The sequence below is a fragment of the Sander vitreus genome, chromosome 4 (genome assembly GCF_031162955.1).
Source record: "Sander vitreus isolate 19-12246 chromosome 4, sanVit1, whole genome shotgun sequence".
Lineage (NCBI taxonomy): Eukaryota > Metazoa > Chordata > Actinopteri > Perciformes > Percidae > Sander > Sander vitreus.
This window is the reverse complement of record NC_135858.1, coordinates 19,620,990-19,637,783: the sequence shown is the minus strand read 5'-3', so window position 1 is coordinate 19,637,783 and position 16,794 is coordinate 19,620,990. Positions and strand designations below refer to the sequence as shown.

The 16,794-nt window shown below is 41.8% G+C and overlaps 2 protein-coding genes across 3 annotated transcripts in view; both read left to right on the top strand.

The window, feature by feature from the left end:
• gli1 (GLI family zinc finger 1) overlaps positions 1-7,322 on the top strand; it is a 58,406-nt gene extending 51,084 nt beyond the window's left edge. Inside the window, exons 8-13 of the mRNA XM_078248906.1 lie at positions 307-447; positions 563-712; positions 899-1,063; positions 1,386-1,628; positions 1,795-2,095; positions 2,308-7,322. Of these exons, the coding sequence (XP_078105032.1) occupies positions 307-447; positions 563-712; positions 899-1,063; positions 1,386-1,628; positions 1,795-2,095; positions 2,308-4,883 (3,576 nt within the window). The 3' untranslated portion in view covers positions 4,884-7,322. The remainder of the gene's footprint in view (positions 1-306; positions 448-562; positions 713-898; positions 1,064-1,385; positions 1,629-1,794; positions 2,096-2,307) is intronic.
• Positions 7,323-12,371: 5,049 nt separating this feature from the next.
• Positions 12,372-16,794, top strand: part of LOC144517078 (zinc finger E-box-binding homeobox 2) — a 29,661-nt gene continuing 25,238 nt past the window's right edge. For both annotated transcript variants that reach the window (XM_078248904.1, XM_078248903.1), the window contains exon 1: positions 12,372-12,500. In XM_078248904.1, the coding sequence (XP_078105030.1) occupies positions 12,440-12,500 (61 nt within the window). In that variant the 5' untranslated portion in view covers positions 12,372-12,439. The remainder of the gene's footprint in view (positions 12,501-16,794) is intronic.

Sequence of the window (16,794 nt, the reverse complement as noted above, 5' to 3'; positions counted from 1 at the left end):
CATTGTTCACGGTGACCGACATTACTTTCTTCTTTAAAACAAATACTAATGGCTGCCAGTGGCTAATAGCCAATCAAGTCACAGCTAGGCAACAAGCAATCAGCCTGACCTGGCACCAATTTTATACCATCCAATTTCATTGCCTAAGGCTTTGGGCATGCGCATTGTTGTTTTTTCCACACAAATAATGTAGTAGAATAATGATAAATAACAGCAGCAACCGAGGATTTTTATGTCATGCATTAATCCAGAATTATATTAATTTCTAAATTACTCAGTACCACTAAAACCACACATTTTCATCAGGACCCACTCCTGGGTCTACTGGATGGCAGGGATGACTTGGACAAGGAGGATGGGAAGCCTGAACCAGAGGCCATCTATGAAACCAACTGCCACTGGGAGAGCTGCAGCAAGGAATTTGACACACAAGACCAGCTAGTTCATGTAAGAGATAGATCAACCAATATTGTAGAATGGAGAGACTAAAAAGCAGGAAAAATTCAGCATTTGTAACATCTACAATATACCACTTTGATTTAAGGTTCTCTCTATTTAACAGCATATCAACAATGAGCACATCCATGGAGAAAAGAAGGAGTTTGTGTGTCACTGGCAGGAGTGCTCTCGAGAACAGAGGCCTTTCAAAGCCCAGTACATGCTGGTGGTTCATATGCGCAGACACACAGGAGAAAAGCCACATAAGTGCACTGTGAGTGTACCTTTAGTTTTCATCTATATAATTTCTTTCTCTCTGTTTCTATCTCTGTTTTTGATTGGCTATTGAAAGTTGTAGTTTTAATAAGAAAGTATGTATATTGTTATTATATATTATATATATATATTATATATATATATATATATATATATATATATATTGTAATTATTGTTGTTTTAGTTTGAAGGCTGTAATAAGGCCTACTCTCGCCTGGAGAATTTGAAGACCCACCTGCGCTCTCACACCGGCGAAAAACCATACGTGTGTGAACATGAAGGCTGCAACAAGGCATTCTCCAATGCTTCAGACCGGGCCAAGCACCAGAACCGAACTCATTCCAATGAGGTACTGTAGTATGCACCACTGAAAAGTAATCCAGTAATCTAAATTGAACAATACCTTGACAGCTAAATTCACTAACATTATTGACAGTGATACTGTAGTGAACCATACTTTATTTTTCAAAGGCCACTGAGCCTTGTAGAGATTCACACTGATGCAAATAATGTCAGAAAAATTCACTGACATTAGTTTGTATTGGTTCAAGAATGGTAATCGGCGACATATGAGAGACACTTTCAGTAGCAGTAGAGTAAATTTTGGTATGCAAGACTGTGTACACACAAACATGATTTTCTGTATTGACAGAAGCTTTGCTCTTTGACAGAAACCATATGTATGTAAGATTCCTGGCTGCACTAAGCGGTACACAGATCCAAGTTCTTTGCGTAAACACGTGAAGACGGTGCACGGCCCTGAAGCCCACATAACCAAGAAGCATCGTGGAGACACAGGACCTCGACTCCCTGGTTCAGCTATGACCCCTGGAGGCCAGAGCTCTGAACTACTGCTGGAGAAAGAGGAGACACGCAGGGAGGACTGCAAACTTCTGGCTCCTGAGACTGCTCTGGTGGGTGATGCATTTTATGTATGGCCTTGCAAGATCCTTTAAAATAAACAAAGCTCCAATGTTAAAACAGTTGGTGTTTTCAGCCCATTAGGTACAAATCATATATACTTAGCATTTCTGCCATTTGAAAAGGCATTATATAATACATTTATATTACTTCTTTCAGAAATCCCAGCCAAGCCCTGGTGGTCAATCATCATGCAGTAGCGAACGTTCTCCACTGGGGAGTGCCAATAACAATGACAGTGGGGTGGAGATGAACCTCAATGCAGCTGGAAGTCTGGAGGATCTCACAGCACTGGAGGATGGAGTTGCAGGTGGAGGAGGAGAGCCAGGAAGTGTAGGAACAATGGGAATGTCAGCACAGGCTTTAAAGAGGCTGGAGAACCTGAAGATTGACAAGCTGAAGCAAATCCGCAGGCCAACCCCTCCTGGCCGCTGTGCTAACAAGCTACCTGCACTTCCTGGTATGTTTGTGGATGAAATAAACATTCTTAGTTTATATTTGTAAAGTCTGAGTTGTTGCAGAAAATAGAATATTTCAACTGGGCTGAAGAATGAATTGTTACAACATAACTGACCTATGAGAATTCAGGGATTGTTTTAATGATGCATCTAAATTAACATTCTTGGTTTGTATTAATGAAGCTGTTTCCTCCTTTTGGATGTTCATTCTCAGGTCCAGGGGAGAATATGGGAATGTGTGCACCTTCTCCGCTCCTCTCAAATCGACGAGTTATGGAGCTGTCCAATCACGAGTTAGGAGGTGGCACATCCATTGGCTGCTCTTCTAATGACAGGAGAGGAAGCGGTACCAGCAGCCTAAGCTCTGCGTATACCGTCAGCCGTCGGTCCTCCATGGTGTCTCCTTACCTGTCCAGCCGGCGCTCAAGTGAGGTCTCACAAATGGGAGGAACGGGAGGGGTAGGGTGTCACCTTCTTGGCCCAGAGCAGAGTGGTGGAGACCCCCTCTCTCCTGAGACCAATCGCAGAGGAGCTCCATGTCCTGGAGGAGGATTGCCAGGTCTTCCAAATTTAACACCCGCCCAGCAATACAGCCTAAAGGCTAAATATGCTGCAGCAACTGGTGGACCACCACCTACTCCTTTACCCAATATGGAGCAGCCAGGTACTCCAGGCAGAAGAGGAGGTGTTTTGAGTGAGTACCAGGGGCAGCCTCTGCCTCCCTTCCTTCAACCAGGTGGGCCACGTAGGCACAGTGCCAACACAGAGTATGGCACTGGTGTTATCTACCCTCACCAGGCTCCAGGTAACAACAGCAGGCGAGCCAGTGACCCGGTTCGATCAGTAGCAGATCCACAAGCTCTCCCCAAGCGCTTCAATAGCCTTAATAATGTAGCTATGATGGGCCGAAGGAATGCGCTGCAACACCGTGGCTCTGACACCAGTCTTTCCCGCCACCTGTACTCCCCTCGTCCACCTAGCATTACAGAGAATGTAATGATGGAGGCTATGGGTATGGAGCCCCACCTTGCCCCTGTTGATGCCAGGGATCGTTCCATGATGATGCCCCCTGGAGAGAGAAGCTTCATGGGATACCAGCAACAACATCAAACTCTTGGAGGAATTGGAGGTTCTCTTGGAAACCAACTGTCCCCAAGCCATGAATCTCTGAGCTGCCCAGACCAGGGTTACATGCAGGGACACTACCAGAACCAGGGAGGGGAAGTCACTTCCAGGGCTGGTGGAAATCCAATGGGCCAAGCAAGGCCTAGTCACTCAGAGGGCATGTCTAATGCACTTCTCCAGCAGGCCGAGTACAGTATGAGCACCTGCCAGCTCAGTCCCTCGGGCCCCCATTACCCTAGCATAGGCCAGGGTGGTGATGCTGTAGGCCCATGGAGTGATTCCCACAGCCAAATCCAAACTTCCAACCATGCTCTACAGAACCAGCGAGGAATGCAGTATTCAGATCCTAGCCTGCAGCCTCAACAGACACAAGCCCACTTCAACAATCAGACAGCCCTCTACAACAGTCCTGATGGAACCCACAAACTCACCATCAAGCCTGAGCAGCAGTTTCACCCTGGGATGGGAGGTGGAAATGCCTGTCAAAGTGCAAAGCTCCAACAGCAGCGGATGCTCCTCCAGCAGACTCAGGGTTACCCACAACAGACAGGCCAGGTCCTGATGAGGAACTCTAACAATACCAGCTGTGACTTTCAAGGGCAGAACCAGAACTCCTTCCCCAGTGGAGGGGGCTTGAGCTTGGGCTGTGCTGGCACTGCACTCTCAGATGGGCAGAGGTCAGAAACCCCCATGATACAGGTGAAGGAGATGATGGTGAGGAACTATGTACAGTCACAGCAAGCACTCATGTGGGAGCAGCAACAAGAACAGCAACAACAGCAGCTGCAGCAGAGTGGAATAAAACCTCCTCCGGCATCTGATAATATGGATATGAATGCCCAGACAGCAATGATGCAGCACAGTCCACAGCACCAAAACCATAATCTTTATTCTAGCCAGCCCTATCCATCCTACCCCAACCAGAACCTGGTCATGAGTCCTTCAGCCCACAGCCGAGTGCCCACCTCTGTGACACCTAAAGACCAGCAGCTGACAGGTCTCCAAGGCTCATGTTATGGCCAGGAGATGGTGGTGCCCAGGCCCCCTCAGGGACGGAAACCTCTCAGTCGCCAGAACAGCCTATCACAGGTAGGAGGAGGCTACCTCGCTAGCCCACCACACCTCAGCCCTGTCCACTCCACTTCCAGCCCCAGGCGAGCGGTCCGACTTCCTCCAGTTCAGCATGCACAGCACCAGCAAAACGAAATGTTCTCTCCTTCCAATAACAACAACATGTACTATTCGGGCCAGATAAACATGGATATGGACAAACACATGGACCCCCAGAATGGACCTTGTCTCAACCAGCAGCACAGTATGGGGTCCAACCTGAACCCATCAGGTGGTACAAAGCCTGTCCCTATGACTCCCTATCCTGAATCTGGCCCCATCTCCAATGCCTTAGAAAACCTGGACCTGGATAATGCTCGCATAGACTTCACCTCCATCATTGATGATGCTGAGTCTTCCTCATATAGCCCAATCAACAATCCCCTACAGGGTCAGCCTGGGTCTTCCTCCCAGGCCTCATCTCGCCTCACCACCCCTCAGACTTCTGTCAGCCTAGCTGCAGGCTCTGGCCTGTCCAACATGGCTGTAGGAGACATGACGTCCATGCTTACCTCTCTGGCTGGGGAGAATAAATACCTGAACACACTGTCTTAGAAGAAGACTTTGTGGCATCTTTTTCCAGATGAACAATCAAGTAGAGGCCTTGGCCAGTTCTTAATGTTTTAATTGAGATCCCACATGGAAATGTATGTACTGTAGCCCAGTATCTAGAGGCAGGCCTGCCATAAGGGGGATCAAAGGGTACAGATGATCCCTGCCCGAGGGTCAGGAGTGGCCCATGCCAAGGTCTATGGTGCTGGAGAGTGTGGATGAGGGGCCCAATTTGTAAAATGTTAACCCCCCTGTCCATAATTCCTGATGATGGACCTGTCCAGAGGTAACCAGCCTGGGGTTTAAAACACTTAAGTGCTGTTGCTTATACTGATTTTACCTGTTACATTGCAAGAAAGTTCAGTTAGAGTAAGATAGACAAACTTTTGAATGGACCATTTCATGTAATGGATCATAAGTCTGGGCTGTTTTTTTCCTATAAGCCTTGATACGTAAACCCAACACACATTAACTTTTATTCAAGTCAGGCTCAAGAACTGGCTAGGGGTCTGTTGCTACCGGATACCCATGTAAAAGGAATAATGATATGTTGTAATACGTTTTGGTTGCAAGTTGAGACTAAGCTACTAATGTGATCCCATCACAGTTTTCAAAATTGTAAGAATCCCCACCCAATACCTTAAAACCAAAGGTGCCTGATCAACCTCCCTCGCTGTATTGTTCTTTCGCAGCCTTGGTACTTGTTTTTTTGTGCCTTACTGTAAGACACAGAGCTATATGCCTGATGTGAAAGTGATATTAACCTTTTTCCAAACAGGTATTCTGGTCACATGGGGCTCTGGCAACAGTGGAGCAGAGAAGGATGCATGTAAATAAGTTTTAAATACATTTATATATGTTGTGTATATGACAATGAGACAGTGGATACATCATCCCATCTTGTGATAGACTGCTTGGATTCTGAAGGCCAATATTCAGACGGGAGTTTGTAAGACGGTTGTTTGAAGAGCTGGGTGAAGACTAAAGTTCTGTTTTTAGTGATTGAGAAATTATTTCTCGGTGCTACTAAATATTAATCTGTATTGCTAAGGATTTCTATTCCTTTTCATGAAAAAAAAAAAACCACTCTTTATAGTGGCATATCAGTATTCCCACACATGCACAAATGCAGTCACAGACACACATATAGCCTACACACAGACACTCAGGACTTGTTGGTGTTTGAATCTTTGGTATTTAGATTACATGTATGTTGTAATTGCCTTTCCAGACAGAGAGTTTGCACTCCACATGTTTACTGTAAGTGTTCCTAAAGCAGCTGTGTACTTCTTTTTCCCAGTGGTGTTTATAACTGCAAAACAGAAAGTTCATTGCTCTTTCTAAGGTACATACATAGGGGATTATGAGTAAAGGTCAAATATAATATGTGTGCAACCTGCTACATTACAGTAAGTCTGATATGCCTTCGCTCAAAATTAACCCGACCAACGACTCGTACATGACTCAGCTGAGGATGACGGCTATTTTGAATGAAACCCGAGTCAGCTGGTCTGTATCTGTAAACAAATCAGTAATAGTTGTCCATGTTTGAGAAACTGAGGTACATTCACAGTACAGTGCTGCTGCACTTTGGCTCTAATCCCAAAGAGGAGTTATTTGGAAAATTCTGCATTACTAATTCAGGATAGGGGATCAAGAAGTGGGAATTTGATCAATCGCTACCACTGTAGTAAAATACATATTGTCATGGGTACACTGAGGTACTTTTTTGCGACTTTTGAGCTGTTATGGAAGAAGGCTGCAGCTATTGGTAGGACAACTAATTTTACACTGTGGCATTGCACTGACTACAGCACTGTGTGGAACGGTCTCTGTCTCTTATGACTATTCACATGAACCTCATTTTGATAGCGCTAAAGAATTATCACAGTATTTTTCAAGAACATATCTGAGCACAGCAAGACTCTATGAGGCCACATTAAAGTATTGCTGAAGCATTTTACAAGACTTTTCAGGATAAAATAGTAGCGTCACTTGAAAGTTAACTAAGCATTAGCGGGAATGAACATTTCTTCATTTTGGAAAAAGTGTACAAGCTACCAAAGACACCTTAAATTGACTGACAAAAATATGCACAAATAGTCTATTTTAACACAAAACTAACACTAGCAATAAGGGCATGAGCATTGATTGATAGTGCTGTTCTCTAGAATGTATGAGATGTTTTGTATAAAATTATCTTTTTATATCAATGAACTTTATGGATGTTGCCTTCTATGTGTGCATTTTTTTTTTTATAACTGTCATCCTGACTTTTTTGCTGGCAAAAGAATATCACATTTAGCAACAGAAAGCTAAAATAGTAGCATTAACTACAATAGACAGAAGTCAAGTGTTATATTTTGTGTACAATTTTCTACATTTTTATACAAATGTGCTATATTTTACCAGTTTATGAATAAAGATGTTCAGTGGGATGGATGTAGGTTTGTCAAACTTTTATTTTCATGTCCGTTGTTGTACAGCAATGTGGCTTCGTATTTTATAAAAACACTGATACTACTCAAATGTTGTAATGAGCCATATCTGCACAATGTGTACATCAAGGAGGTTTAAAGTAAAGACATGGGTATAATGCCTGCTCTGCTGGATGACATTTGTTTCTCTGCCTGGTGGATTAATGCAATGACTTCTTTCGTCCAATAGAGTGCAGTACAGCCTGAGAACAAGCACAGATAGCCATACCATTTACCCCAGAATTATTGAAAGTCTAACCAACTGACCAAGCAGAGGACATATCTAAATCATCCTTCCTTTTTTCCTTGTCCTTATTGGACCCCTTGTTATGAATATGATTTAGACCTGCCTGTCACGGCAGCTTATTATGAGCTGCAGTGATCTGCTAGGCTGCTATAGTAAGTAAGTTGGGGAGCATTAAAAAATGGCTGCTCTCGGTGACATCAGTGCCTGGACGGGCTCTCTGTGTTCAGTGGCGACTGACACTGTCGGCCGCTGAATGCTGTAAGAAAGAAAAACTACACAAATCTTGCTCGTAAAATATTATCAACATGACATCTCTGTTTTAAAAGACATCAAATAAGAGAGTAGTGGGAAATCTTGTAGAATATATGGTAGTAAAAAAGTCCATACCCATGATGACACTTTTATATTATGATACTATACACCAAGGGTTTCCCAAACGTTTTGGCTTGTGACTCCTTCAAATGAAGTTATTTCTATTTGCAACCTCACATCACAGGATATAGTGGTGTGGACGTGAGTTATGAGCAGTGCAACCAGAGTGATTTCCCCCTCAGATTGAAGCATAACTAGAACAAGTAAACCTAATTTTGTGTATTTCTTCTCTCTCATCCCTTTGCTGTAATCACCCTCTGACCCCTCAGATTTATCTTGGGACTGATACACTTTTAGGCCTACTTAAACTACATGACATAGTAAACCTAATAGCCTAATTATAAATAATTAAAATTGGGTAATTACACCATGGCTACTGAAAATATTAATTTCCCATGTCAATTGTTTGTTCAAAATCTTGCAAACTGTAGCCTAATTGTTGGTAACTACAGCAACAGTACTCTCACTTTTAACGAACCAAGTTATGGTTTATACTTACTTTAATTTTTAAAGCGTCCTGACAATTTGAACACGCCTATGGTAAGTAGTAATATTAACCACTAAAATATTAAACTACCTGGAGAATATCCGGATAGCTTCTAGAAACTATAAGGGACTTATCCAGCTTGTCTGTCAGTTTTGTATTACACCTCGTCATTTAATGTGCATGTGCTGTGTTTGGTGATCTTAAAAAAATGGTTTACACTAACTATTTTAAAACTGTATCACCACCATTACTTTTTACAGTGTTGGATCGTTTTGGTTCAGGGGCTCCAGTGTGCTTAGACTATATTGGCACTGTGGTGTTGTGGCATGGCACAGTAGACTCACGGCAGCCACTACAGCCTGGCAGTGGTGCTAAAGTTGACTCATTTGCTCCGAGGCAAGGGGAAGTTCTCCTGACGGACTGGCATATCCAGAGTTGTTTTTGAAACAATAGCTGAATCTCAACAAAAGGGTCAAATAGGGTGTTTGCAGGAAGGGCAGCTGATAGGAGATGAAAGGGAGATTAATACCATTTTGCAATACACACATCTTTGAAAATATCAGTGCAATAAACAACTAATGTTACAGCTATAGACTCATAGCCTACACCTTGGTAAATTTGAAGAGGTCACTCTTTAGATGTAGCCAACCAGATTATAGACATGTGTGCACAACACATCAAAAGTAATTTTACTCATTTGAAACTACATTCAAACTGTCACCCAATTCCAATGAGGTGCACAAATTAAAGTAAATCAGAGGTAGGCTATGCTTTTTAGAATGGTTGATGTAAATATTGAATAGGCTTGCTGTATTTGTTTAATGTTTAACTAAACTCCTGATTTGACACACGTACATACATTTCAGATCTAAAGCACAGTGACTTTCGCTGATTCTTTTCCTGGAAACATTGTCCTGCCTCATTCCAAGTCATTGTTATGCAAAAGGACCATAGCTTCTTTTTCACAAAATTAGTGTGTGTGTGTGTGTGTGTGTGTGTGTGTGTGTGTTTTTAAACTATATTCGCTAACAGGTTTGAGTTAAACTCTAATGTAAAAAGTTAGACAGTTGGACTGATGCAAAGACAGTGTTTTTCACTCTTCTACAACTTGATCTCTTTTCTGCAGAGTTACAAATGGAAATGCCAAAGTTTTTTTCAAATGCAAAGAAGTGGGCAGCATAATGACTTTTCTCTTTTCTTGTCTTGCCATTCAGAGGGAGGCTTTCTTTTCCTTTGTCACTAAGGTTGGCATATAATTAACTCCTGCTTAATATGCTGTTTAAGGGCTCTCCTCCCCATGCAAGAAGCTTTGAACCCATAGACCACAGTCAGGGACAAAATCCCAGTGGGACTGCTTCCTCTATGCTCCTCCTTGTGTGTGTGTGTGTGTGTGTGTGTGTGTGTGTGTGTGTGTGTGTGTGTGTGTGTGTGTGTGTGTGTGTGTGTGTGTGTGTGTGTGTGTGTGTGAAGACAGTAGAAGGTTATAAACTATAGCGCCACAGCATTGGGTACTTATTTTACACTGCACAACTATTAAACCGAAATAAGACTGTGCACACACATTCAGTTATCATGTGAATAAACCCTTACAGACAGTGCGTAATTAAGTGCATCTAAATGAAGTGCATTAGTGTATAGTAGATGAGTGTTTTAAAGTAAAGGGCTCAGGAATAAACAACAAAACCTATAGCTCTAAATTCCACGAAGCATGCAACCAGCTTAAAACTATACATTTAAACAAATCAGGCCTGAGTTAGAAATGTACAATTTGATTGAACTCAGTTGAAATTTTGAATAAATAACATATTCACTTAACCTAGCCAACTGATATACTACACATATGAACATAACTTAACATAACATAACAGCTCCCAGGACCTCTGAAGCACCTCTGCACCTCTGTGACCTTCATCTGCAGCAAAGTTTATTGCCCCCACCTCCTCAACCTCTGCCCCCACCTCCTCAACCTCCTCTCCCCCCTCTTTTTCTCATCCCTCTCCTCTATCCATCCAACCACAAAGAGCGTGATGACCCTTCTGTCCATCTCTTTCTTCGGCCCTCCGTTCTCTAACCACCATCAGGATGCTTTCTCTGCCAGAATCCATTAAGAGACAAACCCCCAGCAGCCATGATGGGTGCATGAACGAAAGGGGATGTATTTCGTTTTTTCACCATGAGCTGATAATGTAGTGAATAAGGTCTTACTTAAAATGTGATCTTGAGCTATATATACAACATGTATAGTACTCGTAATTAGTGATTGTCTTATAGTGCTAAACTATGCTCTTATTTCATCTGGAACTATATATATTTAGTTATTATAAGTAGCCTAATTGATTTGTAGTGACTTTTTATACTAATCTGGTTTGTATGATTTGATAGTGTAGCCTAGTTAACACCTAAAATCATTGTATGATTCGCCTATAATTTACTTGTTGTGGGGGATTTAGGATTTCAATTGAATCATCTGTCTCTAAAAAATGCGTTCAGGTAATCCGTCTTTCACTTCTCTAATCTGTTTCACAGTGTCAGATCCCAGTTTGTTTACTCCGCTCAGACTCTATAGCAGGATACATTATGCGCTGTGAAAAGCTACCCGGCTCGCTTGTATTATCTCGCAGAAACCTTAACCCTATAGGTGGGGGGCACTAGAAAGCCAAGGTGGGGGTCCTGAACGCTGCGTTAGAGTTTTATTTCGGATGTTTTTTTCAGTTGCAAAACAGATTACGGTCCAGGCTGCAACACAAAGGACTGTCAATGCACTACTTCCTACAGCCATCTAGGGGTGAATGGGGCGCAGGACGGGGTCCACCGCAGGGTACTTGAGCGCAGGTGCGACGTGCATAATAACAGTCAAGCCATAAAACATGAAGGAGGGGAGTGGAGGGGGGTGGGGTGCACACATACCTGTGCTCATTAACCTGCAGTTAGTATAACCTCTTCATGGTGAACATGTAGCAAAATGAATAAAAGCCTCATTTGCACTTCGCCGAACAACCTATAGAATCAAGGCAAGACGCTACCACTAGAAGCTATGTGTGTGCACACAGTTATTGTCATGTCTTCCTTTGCTGTGTTTGATCATGCTGTAGTCCTCTGCAGCAGCAGCCCGGTCTTGCTCCTATTTGTGCCCACAATACAAGTCGTATTTGTTTGTTTTTCTATATTTCTCTGTAGCCTACTCTAGTGTGTGTGTGTGTGTGTGTGTGTGTGTGTGTGTGTGTGTGTGTGTGTGTGTGTGTGTGTGTGTGTGTGTGTGTGTGAGAGGAGTTTGCGCTGCAGCATCGATGAGATGCAGCTTCACAAGTTAGCTTTTCATGATCAGTTCTGTCAGTCAAAATGACACAAGCAATGAGGAAAAGTAAAAACTTAAACTCCAGCATCAAGTTGCGTATCGCTCATGATTAGGTCCTCTGACCGTTATCATTTCTTTTAAATCATTTACCAGATTCAACTGTAGACTACTTACCCAGAGGCAATAGGCATATGGTATAGCCTATTCATGAAATTATAACGTGTTTTTGGCGATACTATATAGAGGAAAAGTTAAAGTAGAGTAGGCTGTAGGCCTATTCCCACGTTTAGATGGAGAAAACCAGAGCATGCTGATGCATCGAAGCTCCCGGGATTCCCTCTCTGAAGAGGAGGTGCAATGTAGCGAATTCGGGACCATGTTTTGTCAAAGTATAACGAGTGTTTTAACTGGTGGGCTATAGCCTATATACAGGGCTCACTAATATTGACTACTTTGTAAATGAGGACGGTGCACGTTTACGACGCCAGGACTGACCTCAGGGGCCAACCTCTGCTGCTGACATCACTCCGCATCGCGGCTCGTCGCCTCTGCCTGGAGTCCCATCAAGGTCTGAGTCTCCCGCTGTGACCTCATCACCATTCATTCTCAGGCAGGCACTCAAGACAACACACTCACTCGCACCGCTCCCTGGACAACTTTTTATAAACGAAATAAAGCGTGATGATGACAGAAGAAAGTAGGGGCAAGCGAAGGAAACAAGCCAACCCCAGGAGGAATCGAGGTAAGAATCGTGCAGCGCTGGAAAGTTTGAATAAGTTGGTAAATGATGCAGGCAGATGTTGCAGCAGCGGACAGAAGCTCTCATGCGAACCGCGTCGATTTCGTCTGCAGTTTGTAAACACTAAATTTAAATATTGTATCGTTAGTTTGACTACATTCATGTTTTAGACTCACGTTTTTGCGTTCGTGGCTTGTTATTGCCTTGCAGCATAAATTGTAGGGATGAGCAGTCAATTTTCGCCAGCCATTGGCATTCACTGAGATTATTCTACCTGCAGCTAATACACACATCTGGGCAAAACCCTGAAATGAAAGCCCACAACCTGTGGCTGCACACGTTTTGTGAAATCCCATGACCCTTAACTTGAAAAAAGTTATTTTCTAAATCAATGGTAAATCATCAATTTATTAGAAGGATTCACACTGTCTTAAACCTTCTAGTGAAGTCAGAATCATACTTTGATTTTAGTTATTTTGAGTAAGAAATATTTTTCTGTCAAGCAGAAAAGCTTCTTTCAGTCCACTGTTAGTGTACTTCTTTGTGACTTTCTCTTACATAGACTACTGTGTTGCTTAACCTACTCTGAGACTGAAACTTTCTTGTTCCCATATTGTCTTCTATGCCGTGCTATGCAACGTGATTTGACATGTTACTTCAAATTTTGACTGTTTGATACTGTTTTTTCATCAACATCAAGAAAGTGGACTGCATCAGAAGTATTAAGATGAAAAAATAGCTTATGTGGGAATGTTTAACTGATTGTTGATTGATGGCTTTTCTTGAACTTCAGTGTCCTCCATGTCATAACTTTTTTGACGTATGAAAAAAAATCGACACAGATAGTAAGTTTAAAAATATATTTAACTAATTTTGGCTATAATTATGGCGCATTTATTCAAAACAGCTTACCATGTGCATGTGGAATACATTCTGCTGCTCATTTTGAATTCTAACATGACTATCACTCACCTTATCAAGAATGAGTGGAAAGCTTCAGTTGACCTTAAAGATGTCAGTTATCAGTTCTATAAATGCACTTCCTACTACAACAGTGCTGAGAGGAACCTATACCAGAGATCTTCAACAGCGGGTTCGGGACCCTTAGGGGGTCCTCAGAGTTACTGCAGGGGGGCCTCCAAATTGTTAATTCTTTTTTGAAATTTTTGGAATCCAACATATTATTAGCAAATATAAATCATTCTATTTGTGAAGAAAAAAACCCACTGATGATGCTAACTGGCCTGTAGATACGGTAGTCACTAAGATAGCTATCCCCAGATCCAGGTAATCCTAAGGATTCACTGCTCCACATGTATGTTTAACATTAAAATATGATTTGTAAAATCATGCCAACAATTATTATTTTAAAAAGCTTAGTATTCTATGCACAAAAAAGGTATGTATAAAGGCCTTAGACCACCCTACGTGTTAGTGTAGGCTCAGTTTAATATGCAACTTATTTTATACAATATATGAAGTAGGGAGTCCCTGCTCCGTCTCTCTTTCAGTTAAGGGGTCCTTGGCTTAAAAAACATTGAAGACCCCTGCTCTAGACAGTATGCTCAATTTAAGGACTTTGTTGAGACTTTGTTCTACATGCATCTGGTAGTGCTCAATTTAAGGACTTTGTTGAGACTTTGTTCTACATGCATCTGGTAGTGCCTTGTTTGTGTGTGGCTCTAAACTCACAAACAGAAGAAAGGATACACACACCTGTGCATGGATACATATATAAACCTTTGTTTTTCCTGCTGATGAGGACTGAACATTTATTTTAAAGTACATTTCTACTTCCCTAACCCAAAACAAATTATCTACAACAATGAACACTTCTCTAACCCTAAATTTAACTGGCAACTCCTTTCTAAATAACCAAAATGTAAACCTAACATTGAATACCTTAAACCTAAATTATTGTAATACTAATGGGGTGTATCGGTGATGTTTTCCTCCCAGTGTCTTGTTGCTGCCTCTATTTAATACAAAGTTGTTAGGTGTTGCAGGGAAAGCCATAACATATCCCCAACAAACCTAACCATTACCCCAAATTCAAACATAGCTGCAAACCCAGAAAAAAAACAACACATAATTAAGTTGGTCTCTAAATGTTCTTTTTCATCTTGCTATCACTGAGAGGATATTTTGTCTTCAGAAACATCACATACACACACAAACATTGCTGGCTTTATTCTTCACTCTCTCGAGGTTCATGAAAGCCATTGCAAACCATGTGATGTGCTTGTTTGTCTCTGATCTGACACACAACTGCCATAAACCTATTTACTGTAAGGAGTCCGTTTACTTATATAGTTTATTAGTTTGCTGTAAGTGTTTCCTCATTTTATTCAGAGAGGTGTGAAGCCCAGCAGAGTGTCACTTCTGTGAGATCCTCGCTGGCTGCCTAGCGATAACGGGTACTTGTGTGTGCATGCGTACACACACACACACACGCACACTCTCACCTTTGACTGTCACGTAGCAGTTTGTCGACCAACTGCACTCTATTTCACAAATCAACACCATCACACTACCGTGAAAGCTATCAGCAAAAAGGCACACTTACTGACAAGGACCTGTCACTTATCAGACCACCAGCAAAAAACAGTCCAGTTCCTTTAATTCCTGCAGTGACCTCAGAGGAAAGCATGTATCACCTCTGGTCAATTTCCAGTAACATTTACTAATTAATGGTGGGGTTTTGAAGAAGTAAAGGCATTTTAAAAGTGCATGTAAAGAAAAAAAAGATTATAAATTGATATTTAGCTGAGAATCTGAAAACTGTAAATCTCATGGTAGACTGTTATCTTTAATATATTCTACAATATATTATCAGTAAGGGCATAAGTTCAAGCTGCTTTTTTCCCAATTGCACTACGAATTGTTAGCGAATCTGCATGCATGCCTGAGCTGATGGCATGCTTTTACATATGTGTATGTCACACATGCGTGCATGTGAAAAGTCTGTGAGTGAGTGTGTGTACATCCTCGTGTAAATGTAGAAATGTGTGTATTAAAGCTCTGTGTTGGATTTGGAATGTGCTGGGCTAAAGGCGGCTGTGCGAGTAGGGAGTTAAAGGTCCTTGATAAAACCAAATGAATTTGGCAGGCCCGACTCATAAGACAGTGATTTAGGGATCTTTTCCAAACCAGAAGAAAGAGAAAAAAACATAGGCGGACTTTTCTTCTCTCTCCAAGGCGCCTATTGATTATGTCTCTGTCTCCCCCAATAAAACTGTCAATGTTCTTAAGCAACGTGAGGAAATGACTACCCTTCATTCCTGGCAGATTGAAAACAGTCCTAAGACAAAGGAAGAAAACATATCCATTGGAGATGATGACCTGTATTTACTGGCTGTCAGTTAGAGATTTGAGTTACAAAGAGTGTGAATTAATTAGCTTACCACTCAGCAGGTTCAACATCCCCCCTTCAGGCCGTTATACACAGTCAGTTAAACCAATGATTTCTGACACCATGGGGTCATTTGCCTTGTTCCTTATTGAGAGAGATAATGGTGGATTTCATCCCATATTTGTGAATGATCAAAAGTGTTGTGGTTTTTTTGCTCAACTTCACTTACACATTTTTGTGTGTTTATCTCTAAAATCACTGGATGATGAATAAAGGAGATAATATATATTTTCCTCAACAAAAAATTATGCCATGATAACTTTTTACAGTGAAATACATTTATAAAGAAATTAAAGAAAATAACAGTTTTTTTAAGACAAAGCAACTCTTTAATATCTGTTTAATCCGATTCCAGTTTTAAAAAAAAGTCATTTATTTAAAGTCTTCTGGCTGTGTTATGTACAGGCTTTCCACTTCCCTCAAACTCATCAGGCATCTTCGCCAGAATGACATCCGCACAACAGAGCAGACTCATTCAAAACCTCGCTCTTGAATCAGATGTAGGATTACATTTCATGAGCACCCTCACAAACATATTTAGTCCTGTGCCTTGCACTTTATGTTTTGTTTGTCCATGAAAAACCTCCCTCTGTTGTTGAGTTGATGTGCCTTTTAAGAGAGAGCTTTCTCTCTCCCTGTTTCCCTCACTCCCTCATTCTCGTTTTTCTTCTTTTTTCTAGTGCCAATTTATTTAAACTCCTTTCCCCTTTTCTTCTTTCTCCTTCATTGATTTCCAAACCCCAGTCTTTGTATGCAGCTGGGGCCCAGCTGTGTGTCTGTGACTGTATGTGTGTGCATATGTATGTATGTGTGTGTGTGTGTGTGTGTGTGTGTGTGTGTGTGTGTGTGTGTGTGTGTGTGTGTGTGTGTGTGTGTGTGTGTGTG